The following is a 13,634-nucleotide window of genomic DNA, read 5'->3' on the forward strand; positions in this document are numbered from 1 at the left end:
TTCTACTCTTTTGCTTTCCAGAAATTGCTAGAACAGTCTCGAGCGGCAGATTAAAAAAAGTATAAAAGCCAGACAGAAAGATCTCAGTTCATTTGTTGTTTAGATAACTGTTGTTTGTTGATTGTAGCGAATTCGCGGTGAGATCGGATTAGCCTTCTCTGCGCTTTGAATCGCGTTCTATTTAATGTTTTAGTAGTTTAAAATACAACTATTGTTTACATTGTGTGATATTGTATGAATATCTTTGAGGAATACACCAGCGTTTTGTTATATTTCTGGTGATTAGAATAAATGTTATTAACTCTTCATCTGACTTGTGCATTCAAATTGAACTGAAGGAAAAACCAATACTTCTAGATAAAAATGCAAATCTTGTACATCAAATACGTAAGCGTACACGTGTGTGTAGGCGGCTTTATAAGCGCGTGGCTTTATAAAAGGCTTTATAAGCGCGTGGGGGGTAAGACGAATTGCGCACCTCGCCGAATTTCTTGGTGTTATCTTGCAGCAATCGGTTAAATTCACATCGGAACAGTAAAAATGAGTAACCACCAACGTTTAGATGATGGAATGAGGTGGCGAATTGTGGGGAGGCTAGAGGCAGGCCAATCGCAAGTCCAGATATGCAGGTAGTTTAATTTAACGCTCAGCGTCGTGTGTAACCTATGGAAATAGTTCCAGGATACTAGATCCATCGAGAGAAAGCCTGGGCAAGGTCGTCCAAGAGCCAAAACAGCCAGAGAAAATCGCTATTTGTCCATTTTAGTGAGGCATAACAGAAGGGCTACAGCTTCTCAGCTCTCTCGGGATCTGCATGCACCCACAGAAACCCGTGTAACAAGGGTGACTATTTCCAAAAGACTGAATGAGAAAGGGTTGTTTGCCAGAAGACCGGTGTTTGCGTCCCGCTGACGTCTGCGGACAGGAGAGTCCGATTAGCATGATGCAGGCAGCATAATGATTGGAGTACAGAGCAATGGGCGACCGTTCTCTTCACTGACGAGTCCCTTTTTAGCCTAAACATCGATTCTCGCTGTACTTTCATATGAACAGAGCCAGGGATCCGCTACCTACCCTCCAATGTCCGCGAAATCAACAATTATTGCGGTGTAATGGTCTGGGCAGGCATCATGTTGGATGGCCTCTTACCCCTCCTAGGGATGAGGTCTTGGAGCTCTATGTTCGCCTTTTACGGGGTGCAGTGGGCCTCGAGTTCATCTTGCATGACGATAACGCGAGGCCACATAGAGCTGCTCTGGTCGACGAATTTCTCGAGAGTGAGGATATTCGTCGGATGGATTGGCCAGCCAGGTCTCCAGACCTCAGCCCTATACAGCGTGTCTGGGACGCTGTGAGAAGGGCAACTGCAACTCGCAATCCTCTCCGAGAACCCTCCAGGAACTGAAAACAGCGTTGCTGAATGAGTGGGACCAATTGCTACAAGCAATGATAAACTGCCTGATTTCCAGTATGACATCAGGCTGCGACGCCTGTATGGCTGTAAGAGGGGACCATACCCCCCATTAACTCATTTCTTTTGTGTTTTCTGCAACTGCTGTTTCAGACCTTCAGACTCCCACGAGTGTTACACACGAACATGTGTGTCTATTATAATTGTTGAATGTTTATTTTGTTTGTATTAGTATATCAATCTATGTTCACACCAAATTTTATTAAAATCCGTCTAGTAGTTCTGGAGATCGTAGAGCAAATACGAAAATTCTCTTAATTTCTTTGCAGAATGTATTACGAACCCGGTACGCACGCAACAGTATAACGTATAAGGAAGTCCACTCAGTGTATTGCTAATTATGTGTTGTAGCGCTTGTACTATTTGTACGGTTTATGTGCAAGTTCTAAGAAAATGTCAACTAACGTTCGTACATATTGAACATCTGCTACTGCTTGGCACTGAACTTTTGTTGACCCAACAAACTCCCAATGCCTACCTACTGGGGTGCTGGGAGTGTGTTGCTGTGTTGCTGTGTTGCTTCAGACCGTTGCGGGACCCGAACCAGACACAAAAAGTCTCTGGAAGCCGACCGGGCGTCCGGATCTTGCTTTTATCTGTCACCTGTGCATGCCACTTACATCGCAAAAGAATGCACAAGATGAATGCGACAATTTTTCAATATTGGCAGGCATTTACTGGAGAATTATTTAAAGTTGATTACGAGAAAAAAGAATAACATCTTCAATTTCATGCCTTTTTTTTTTTTTTTTGAAAATATATTACCAACATACTAGCATACATGTCATCTCCATATTGAGATACTAAGTAGGATTGACAAAAATATTATCATAAAAATGAAACACACACACACACACACAAAAAAAAAAAAAAAAAAAAAAAACGGTACAAATTTTAAATAAACGGTACGGAAACTGTTTACGTATGAAATAAAACATTTTGCCTATTCATTTCAACGCGCGATCTGTATTCGCTTTTTTCTAAAATTAGAAATTTAAAATATATATGATTTTTACACATTCTCCTTATTTTATTTTGCTAAATAAACTTATAAGGTATTTCTCTCGCCTTCTTAGCATGCCTTCGCGGTGTAATGGTCAGCACACTCGGTGCGTATACAAGAGATCCGAGGTTTTAGTCCCGGCGAAGGCGTTGCTTATTTTTCACATCTCCTGCTTTCAAAATAATCTAATGTCTCTACAGTGATACCCGAATTAAAAAAAAAAAAGGTGGTAGATGATGATTCAGGATTTGGCAACTGGGTACCCTACTCCCCAATCGCCGTTTAAAAGGAGGGTGTATAGGTATTTCTGCCGCCTTCTTAGCATGCCTTCGTGGTGTAATGGTCAGACTGGCCGCATATTCCAGGGCTCCGAAGTTCGAGTCCCGGCAAGGGCATTCCTCATTTTTTATGTTTCCTGCTTCGAAATAACCTAATGTCTTTGCAAACTGTGCCATTCTACTGGTTTCTAACCTTTAATTACTACGCATGCAATTTTTCTTTTTATTTTACGATGATATAAATTGTTATGTCTAAAAACAAGGAGCGATTTAAAACTACTACAGCAGCTGCAACAAGAAGAAAACAAAAAGTAAATAAATTCCAAGTAACTACTAAATATACATAGCGGCAATTATTCTACAGGAGTAAAGTAAAAGAGTAAACGCGAAAAACTTTAAATTACAATACTGATCTGCTACGTTCCAAAATCTGAATCATTTATTTGATTCGCCTCTTATAATAGATTTATTTACTTTTAATTATAATTGTTGTTTGAACTAATCTTGCTTGTCTGATATAACAGCAAGCTCAAGAATTTTATCATATTGCACATGTCGCTAGTAAAAGCCTTGGGCCCATACAGATAACAGTATGACTTTGCTCAATTCTGCCCGCAGTTTTAAAACGCAGCACCTCGGGCCGGAGGGTGTCCCACACCTCTTCCTCTACCACCAACCTCTCGACAGCACTTTCGTCTCGCCGCACATTTAGAGTGCCCCTACGCCACTTAGACACAATAAATTTATAAACGTTCATGTCATCTCCCGGATTCGAACCTAGCCCTTCGGTACGACAGTCCGAGTCACTAACCACTATTCCGGTTTCGCGGCTTTGATTATAATTAAATATTAGAAGGAATTATCTAAAAAATGATAAAATGAAGTGAGCATTTCTCTGCACACGACAGTCCGATATATGCTTTGTTACTTATATTTAAAATTTATTATTCGATTTAACATTCATGATACACTTAATTCCTATAATATATTAACGAAAACTGTGACGCAGATTTTGTTCTCCTGGCTATCTTTTGTACTAATAGGGGTGTATACAGAATTTAATATTAAACTTAGTACTTTACGGTATCTTCGAAACTATCTGTATTAGCTTGGTTTATTTAGTTTCGACCATTTTTAACCATGTAATTAAATATGCTAATATCGAATCCTCTAGAAATATCATATTTAGCAAATTAAAGGAAGTTTAAGGAAAAAAACGTTTTCTAAGAAACATAATAAATTTGGTTAGACACTGAAAACAGTCATTTAGCTAATATTCAGATAATTAAAATTATCTCTTAGCAAGAAAGGTATCAACCAATCATCTTATCAAACAATCGAAATCAAGTAGTTCAAGCAGTCCATCTTCAAACGGAAGGAAACAGAATCATCAGTAATTAGGGAAAAATAACACTTCGAACAAATATTAATTTAGAACGAGTTTCGATGGTTTTAGAGAACCATCATCCTCAGCCGACAAAGTGCGAAAAACCATCGAAACTAGTCCAGAGAAAACTTGCAAATATAATGCTGATTTTTGTTGTTTAACTTCTAAATTAATATCATCGGTAGTATTAATGAAAGGGGTACATTTATCGTTAAAAATGGTTTAATTCCTTATTTCGTTTTTCAGACAAAAATAAAGTTTAACGTTAGATTAACTTCTAAATGATTTTTAAACGAAAGTTTTAAAATTTTAATTTAAAATTCTATTTCATTAGTAGAAGGCAAAGAAATATGATATTTTCGTGAAACTAGGAGTTTTTTTTTTAATATATTTTTTTGTTTTGTATTGTTTTGTATTTGAAAAATCGTAATTTTCAAGCGAAAGAAAACTCAATTCTGTACGATGAATTTCTTAAAATAATTGATAGAAGCTGGAAATTTTTTTTGTACTCTAGCCTTACACCAAAATCACTTCTCAAATTAATCTTAAGAAAAAAGGAATGGATGAATTGAATAAATGAAAATTAACATATAAAACTGGAAAAAAAATGTTAGTTAACCTATTAATCCTATACTAAATTCAATAGATTTTATCCACGGACTGACGCTGTTTATAAAATACAAACATAAAACAAATTTGATTGAAATATTGCATTGTTTTCAAGAAACTCGTTGAGTCTCTCCTATGTCTGAATAGTAATTAACTCGGTATCATAATTACTATTTCCAATTATCGTATGCTACTAGATTAAAGAAGCCCATTTATTAGCTTTAAGTTGCGATGGCCTCATTTCCCGCTCAGTGATGGGCATTATCCAGTGCTTTGAGGCACTTTCCATTAAAACTAAGGCTTAATTGATGTTAGAATAAAATTATCGATTTGTTTGTATGAATACTTTATTCAAGTCCCAGAGGACTCAAACACAGAGACATAGAGATGTCCAAGATACGTAGAAGCAGTGATGGGGGGGGGAAGCAGAGCGTTCCTTGAGAAAGTTGAATGATCTTTGATGATTGACTTCCAACAGCAAATTAAATCATGGACTTGAATTTAGGAAATAGGATGTAAATATGTTTTTATTTTGTATCAAAATAAGATAGACTTTTAGCGAGTTTTTTGAGTTTGATGAACGGGCGTGATGACTACGTAACAACAATGTTGAAGCTAATTGTCTTCACCTCTTTAAAACCCAAACTTTTCTGGCTAGATAATTAATGTGATTCAAAGTTGATTTCAGCATATAAAATTTCATACAAGAGTAATTAAAAAAATTACTTTTGTTATGTGGTTGATTGGGATAAAGACTTCTGTTATTTTGACTATTCCAAACGGTTGCATGACGTTTCATTAAGGAAAAAAATTAGATTCCAAATTTTCCTTTGCTTTAATAAAATGTTTTTCATTTTAAAGTACAATCTTTTACTAAAATGCATATAAGATGCAAAGGGAGGCCTGCCGACGTGAAGTGGTTTAAACTATTTAATGTTAATTTTTTTGAATATATCTGCTTGGGCTCGGTTCCAGTAACTTGCATAAAGTTAACAGACCAAGGTTTTGTACTTTCTCTAAGCATAACGTAAATAGCAGCTAGTTTCTCTCAAAATGTTGATATTAAGCATTGCTACTAATAACATAACTAGCTTTTGACTTCTTTTATATAATATTTAACCTAATTTTACAAATCTGAAATCTGCTGCGTCCTCGATATTCTCATGATTTAATGTGGTTATCTTATAGTTTTTCATATAAACCTTTTATTATGCTAAGTGCTATGCTTCTGAATAAAGAAAATATGTTTATTAAGTTAAGGGACGTTTTTTCAACGCTTTGTGTGTTACCTTTATTTATTAATTATCATGTTATTTGCACTTAAACCATAAAATTCAGTTCAGTAGCAATGTCGCAAAATAATTTTAAAATGAGCCTATCTTTAGAATTTCCGATACACAGTTCGGCGCCTCCTGGAGATAAAAAGGTTTCCCCCCCTGCTCCCGAAGAGTGTTACCATTGCTCGCTTTTAAATCGCTTGTTGAGTTTGTTACTCAAAAATTCGTTAAAGTTTTACAAAATATGAAATCGATCATAAAACAAATTCCAAATTTCAAATTTGGTCTTCCACACGCCCATATTCGTAGGAGGATGACGTCATTCAAAATTAGATGGCTGTAGGTACCGTTGTTTTATCACAATGCGAGAAATAGACATACATTTATGCAGATTTTTTATTATTTAATTTCTTAAAATATCATGTAGCACTCTAACATTGGGTGGCAACAGTTTGAAAAGTGAAACGGACATTTAGAGTGATTCGACGCAAAATCGCAAAACGAAAACAACAGTCCTTCAGGAACAAAGCCCCTTTGGACTAATAATTTATTAAAAAGTGGGTTTTATAAAATAAGCATTATACAAGTTTTACTGTTATAAATACACATAAATTTTATATAAATCCTTTTATATAAATCATCGTCAGATAATTTATATATCTTTATATAAATCATCGTTAGTAGATGTATGAGTGAAGGGTTATGGCCCCTGATACTCGTTTCTTTTGATCCATTTTTTATAAGGTTTTAACAGTGGATTTGGACGCGTGGCTGCTTACTTTGTCTTACGGTAAGCTTAACTAGCAGACGATACTTTAGAAAGCATAGTTGCTGTTAAAAATTTTAAGCGGATGTTTTCTTTTATTAAAAATCGTCTGAAAAATGCACAAACAACCTTTGTATTTTTCTGTTCGGAAAATATAATCTGCAAAATATAAGCAAATAGAAGTAAATTGGTTTCATATTTGAAATACTTAAAATTTGCAAAATTTTTTATCTGTGACTCGCGTTATTGATCATGTTTTCAGAGAGGTACAAACTTTCTGAAACGCTAATAGTTAGCTGAAGGATAAAAAAATTGATATTTATTTATTGATATAATAAGTTCTAAATCATTATCAACGCTTTCAGCAAACTCATGTAACCAACGGTTTGCTATTCTTTGATTCTATCAGGAATCCTCCACTTATTTTAAGACATACTAATTCTTCAATATTCTTGAAGGTTCTTAAAATAGAACTACAACAAGCACGCCTCAAATAATTTCATTTTCTCAGCACGCTTAAATTTCTTCGCTTCTAATTGAATTGCATAATTGCAAAACGTTTGTGTTGTTTAATGAAATCTTTTATTTCCAGACAATGTAATCAGGAAACTATTCATTGAAACTAAAGCAAGCTTTATTAATTCATTTATCATTGCTAAATGAAAATCCTGAGCAACTCATTGCCCCTTTATTACAAACAGGTTCAAATTTTCGTTAAATTTCTCATGCCTTATCAACAGACCCATTTACTCACAACAGCAATTTCCGGCAGACAGAAAAGAATTTATTAAGACTGCTAGAAAAGGTGCTTTTTAAAGTGAAGCTTTCGACCGCAGAATTGAATCTCGAGAAAGCGGAAATGAGAAGTCATTCTGTGCTTGCCCTCGAGAGATCTGCAACTCGATTTGATGATTCTAAGAAAACCGTTGCATCCTAAAGCGTGTTATACAATATAAAATTACTCACCTGAGTTTTCTCGATTATTAGCATTTTTGCCTTTCAATTTTAAGCTTCAGTTAACTTTCAAAAAGTTATTTTTTTTGTTTGTTTATTTTAGTGCTTATTCATTCTTTTTGATTCCGATATATCCAACATCATATATCAACAGTTTCATTGCTTTTTAAGAAATGCTTTTATTGAAATTTGTTTGGTGGTATATACAGGGTGACTGCTAATTAATGGTACACACTTTGAGGGCTGGTACAGGATACTGTAACAATCACATCATTTTGTACAGGAATGTATGGTCAAAAGTGAAGCGTCGAAGCTCAAACACAGGAATAAATGATAGGGAAAGTGTTTTATTTTTCATAACCTCGTTTACAACTGGAAATTAATTTACAAAATGTAATTAATTTACAAAATTAATTAAAAATTAAAAATTAATTACAATTAATTTACAAAATGTGATTGTTATAGTGTCTTGTACTAACCCTCAAATTTTGTACCATGAATTAGCAGTTACCCTGTTTAAGTTAAGCAGCATTCATCTTCTCTACATATAATAAAAGAAAGATTCTGTCTGTGTGTGTGTCTTTCGTTCGCGCTACACGTAAGCTAATAGACATGGCTACGAAATTTGGTACATAGATACATCTAGACAAGAGCCAGTGCACCTCGAAGCGATTTTTTCGAAATTCGAATTCGAATTTTTTTATTTACGTTTTGTGACGAAATCGCGTCATTTTGAGACATCATGGGCTATAGGAAAGCGAGATTTTACTCTACACACTCCATTTTCACATCGTCATGAAACGTAGGCACTTAGCTATTTTACGAACTTAAAATAAATTTCGTGTTTAACTAAATCGATTGAATACGAATTTATTTAACAAACGGAGCTTAACAACTTTTCAACGGCATTTTTTCTAAAAAAGTTTATTTTTAAAAATGTGCAGTTTATTTTTCTTAGATTTTTGGACACGTTAAAGTTTCATCTTTGAGACTGCTTTTCCAAAAAGAATTTTGGAAAAATGATAATATTTTGTATTTTAAAAAAAAATTTTAAATGAAGCTTCCAAGTACACTTCTCACATCTCACATCTTTAAAATGTGATTTTGGCAACAATTTTCTTTTCTTATTGTTGTTGATAAACTTTTGATGAAATCGCATCATTTTGAATAGTTTCATTCTTTTAGAAATATGGGTTTGGCAACAATCGTTGTATTTCTTATGTCACTGTTTTTAAGAGATTGGCATATTTCATTCTCATTTTTAGTTCCTTGTACAAAGTAAAAAGGAAGTATTGTAATCGCGAAAAGTTTCAGGCAACATATTTCAACGAAAATATCCATTTTGACCGCTATCGAACGCAATTTAACGATATTTTTGGGTGATATCTGTACGTAAGAACAGAATAAAAGACTCGTTTTCTCCAAAAAAATTATAAAACTGCTTTAAAATGAATTCTGAAGAGAAATTTTCGTGGCGTCTGTACGAACGTATGTACGTACAGACATACGTTCTATAAAATTATATTACAAACCGCTTATTAAATTTTAATTTATCTCTTTACATTTTATTTAATTTTAATTTTAATTATTTAATTACTTTGATCTTTAATTATTTAAATATTTTAATAATAAGAATTAATTTTATTTAATTAAATAATAACCATGAATTAAATAATAATTGACCGATATTAATTATTAATTAATTTCGTAATAATCAACTATTTAATTTTTAAATTATTAATTATTTTAATAATTATTTTATATATTTATTTACTTTTATTCTTCTCTGTTGACGGTTTTCCAGAGGGCTCCGGCACTTCTGATTTTAGAAATTAAGCCGCATGGAAGTATTTTGAAGTAAAACATTAAATCATAAACACACGGTAATATATTTTTACATAACAAGAGGGATGTCTTTTCTACAGTGAGAAGGAAGGCCAATATTTCTTGCAAATCAACACGCCCGGACAGGAGAGCTAATCATTACATTAATATAAACAAAGTTCATTTGAACAGAACAACCCAAATATCCTAATCTGAAATTAATAAACCTCTCATTGATTTCCAAGAAAGGGATGTTAGATTATTCAGATGACTGTAAGGCGTATGAGAAAGTTAACTCTTTAGGAAGAATTACGTTTCATAAATGATTTAATGACAGAATAAAATTATATTCACGTTAGGCATTGCAAAGGTATACTCAAACTGCATATAAATATTGCCTTTCATGCTGGAAAATGAACGTGGAAGGAAAGTTTCATCATCTGAAGATTACATAACTGTTACTGCATAACCTAAATCTGTCTGTCAATGGCTTCCAAGAAGTATAGAATTAAAGCTTTATGTTAACAGTTTTGACAGCTAAAATTAATGGTAAGTCGAAAATGGCATTTCCGTGACATATAGAGCATACGATTATGAGAATTGTATTTGGGGAGATGATGCAAGTGTCTTTCCAACCAAAACAGATGGTGAAGACATCTTTTGTTCTGATGATAGAAGGGGCGTTTAAAGGAAGAAATTGATGCGAAGTATATTTAGAAGTATGCATAGAAATAAAATTGAAAGTTGCATTGTAGGGAGAAAGCGTTTAGGAAATCGAAAGGAACGCTTGAATACATTTACTGCATATTCCGCAATATAACGTACAATTTTAATGCAAAATATAAGATGAATATTAATGATTGTGCGTTACATATCGGATGTAGAAATGACAGATTTAAAAATAAAGAAAGATGAACTTACAAATATTAGATTTCTACATGTGCCTAAATGCTGCTTATTTGAAACAAATGGCGTACCTTATGAACTTATCTGACAACACAAAAAGTTCGTCATATTTGTCTTTAGTCATTCTGGCACATCATCGAATTCTGTTTCATCTTCGCCATCACTGTTATTCTGATTCATAAATAAACAATCATCTTTCGATCCATCTAGATTGTTCGATATGCTACATTTTTTAATGATTTTTGAATTATAGTGTGTTTAATTTCATTCCATGCTTTTATTATTCACTCACACGTTATTTCTAGACTGACATGACGTATTTGGTCACCATTTCCTTCCTTGCCTTCGGTGTTCACTATAATCACTACTCTTCAAGTGGCTACAGAAAAAGTAAACATCTAACTGCTAATGCCGTGAATTCATTGAACTCCGAAGTGCATTATTATCTCAAATAATGCCCGACTATCCTGGAAATATTAGAATAACACTTGAGTTGCTCACACTTGCGCTCAATACAACGCACCCTGTTTGCAGAATTATTTATACCTCAAGCATTTCCTTCCTACTTATATTGTTCCCATTATCGCTTTGTCAGTTCAGTATACCATGGTTGGAAAGCCTGGGAAAAATCTTTGAATAAATGAATTCGAAAGATAAGAGCATCACACATGTATCTTTCAGGTTTTTTCTAAAAGAGAGCGCGATATAGGGCGAATATACCGGAAAACTAAAACGTGTAGTTTGAAATTATAGTTGCTCGTTATATGTCGGAATATACAGTAATTTTAAGTGATGGTTAAGGAATGAATTAGACGACAGATGTATGTAAGTAATTAAGAATTATCTAGAATAATGATTCTCAATATTTTCCATTGAGGTCAATGAACTTGCGACATAATGATTTAACTTTTGAACTATCATCTTTAAAAATATTGCATATATTCACCTACTAACATATGTCAGTCACAGTCTTGGTTTCGCAATGTTTATGAATATGAGGTTTCTGTCTGATAGGCGAACACTCAAATTACCTTTAAATGCAACACATATTTTCCTGTTTATAATTCACTATTTTCATCTAAACAGTAGATGAGGGACTGGGTTTTATTTGTTCACAGGTTTTCGTTATACCAGGTGTCCCAGCTTAAATGTTACAACCATCGAGGGTAGGTAGGGTACACCTAGATGACTCGGAATCACGTAGGAATACCGGGTTGGAAATGTCTTCCTGACACGACAAAGGGCATTGAATAGTATTGGCCTTTCACCCCATCTGTACGTAATGAATGCAACAGTTGGCCAACGAGGGATCGGCTGTGATGGTCCAATGAATTGGCCTGCTCGATTGCCAGACCTTCTTTTTGGGGCACATGAAATCCTTTGTCTACGAAACCGCCGATGATAGCGCCAAGGACCTTATAGTAGTCATCGGTGTAGTTGCAGGGGAAATCAGAGACGCTCTTGGAACGTTTGAGAATGTTCGAACTTCCATGCAGCGAAAATGTGAGGGCTGCATCACATGCGCGGATCGTTAATTCGAACACCTTTGATAAGAGTTGTACTTCCCTTTGTTACTTTTCTTTTTATGCCTACGAACAGCGAGTAATTAACACCCTTTTTCTCCTATTTTGTGTCCTTTATTTGTATTTTATGTCTAAGAAATGCTAAATGTGAAATGAAGTTTTGAAACAAGCACGCTCGAAACATCTGCCCCTATTCAATGCCCTCTGTTGCGTCGGGAAATCGTTTCGATCCGGTATTCTTATGTGATTCCGAGCGGCCTACCTCCCCTCGCAGTTTAGTTTGTAACATATTAGCAGGGACAACCTGTATAAACGTGACTTGTAGTGGAACCATAGTAGGTATCATTTGATTGTATAATCTCTTAACGTAATCTCTAACGTTAGTTTATAGAATGAAGTAATTTCATATTAGGTAGTTTTCTCTAAAAATTCTTTCAGGTGATATGCCGGTTGGTTGCTTGAATTCTACAGCATGTTAATACGATCTCTGTGACTTCTTCTAGTACAGTAAGCCTGACGTCTTATTTCAAAATCAAACTGTTGATACCATTTAAGTTTAGCTTGTTCCTGGAATTAAATTTTAAATAAAAGCTGGTTTGGCCACCAAAGCAAACCAAACTTACCTGAAATGCACATTAAGTACCACCACCGTGACGCAAATGGAGAGAGTGACTAGAATCATCGTGAACAGTAGATACTTGCCGAGTAGTGGCACCACAAGTGATGTCGGTGGTATGATTTCGGCAAGCAGTAAAAAAAAGACGGTAAGCGACAGCAGGATCGATATGGACAAGGAGACCTTCTCCCCAGAGTCCGAGGGCAGGTAGAATACGAGGACCGTCAGGAAGGATATGCCCATGCACGGAATAATGAGGTTGACCGTGTAGAAAAGGGTCTTTCGGCGCATGCTGATGTTGAAGGTGATGTCGATGTACGGCTCTTCGCAGCAGGTGTAGAACTTCTCATTACGGATGGCGGGCACGTCGAGTATGTCCCACTCGACGCTCAAATAGAACTCGCTCAGGTCGATTCCGATTTCGACCAGGTTGGTTCCTTCCACCTCGTCCTTGTGCCGTAGATCCACCTAGAAGAAGAACAGGTTTCAGATAAGTGCACTTAAAGGCGAAACTTTTATGCATTAAAAGAAGAATAAAAACATTTCTTTTGCTCAGAAAAATTATGCAAACTAGGAATGCCGAACAAATATTAATTTAGAGGTCAAACAACAAATGTTAGAAAAAAGGAATCACAGAAGTCTTCTGTTGCCCAACATTGTTGGTCCGAAAATCACACTTTCAATATTTCTTCTGCCAAAATTATTCAAGAAACATCTTCCATTGGTGAACTGGATTTTCTAGAGGCATTTCACATTCAAAAAAATCTTTCTGGTCTAGTTAACGACCCTAATTCTAATCCAACTTTTCTTTCAGCCTTTAAAGAAATTATATTTTAGTTCTAGTTTCATCAACAGATGGCGCCAGTGGCTTATCTCCAGTCCAAGCTTTCTTATCTTATCATTATATCTTATCTCGTTCATTTGCGCTTTTGCAGCTGAGGATGATGGTTTGGTAGAACCATCGAAACTAGTTCTCTGATATTTGAAAATATAACCCTGGTTTTTGTTGTTTGACTTCTA

General features: G+C 34.9%; 1 protein-coding gene across 2 annotated transcripts in view; it reads right to left on the reverse strand.

The window, feature by feature from the left end:
• The window catches only part of LOC118191464 (acetylcholine receptor subunit alpha-like), a 319,754-nt gene that overhangs the window by 37,095 nt on the left and 269,025 nt on the right, over positions 1 to 13,634 (reverse strand). For both annotated transcript variants that reach the window (XM_085825870.1, XM_085825869.1), the window contains exon 6: positions 12,622 to 13,082. In XM_085825870.1, coding sequence (XP_085681996.1) covers positions 12,622 to 13,082 — 461 coding nt within the window. The remainder of the gene's footprint in view (positions 1 to 12,621; positions 13,083 to 13,634) is intronic.

Source organism: Stegodyphus dumicola, chromosome 10, assembly GCF_044657685.1.
Source record: "Stegodyphus dumicola isolate Sdum_Otavi_A_Nest chromosome 10, ASM4465768v1".
Classification (NCBI taxonomy): domain Eukaryota; kingdom Metazoa; phylum Arthropoda; class Arachnida; order Araneae; family Eresidae; genus Stegodyphus; species Stegodyphus dumicola.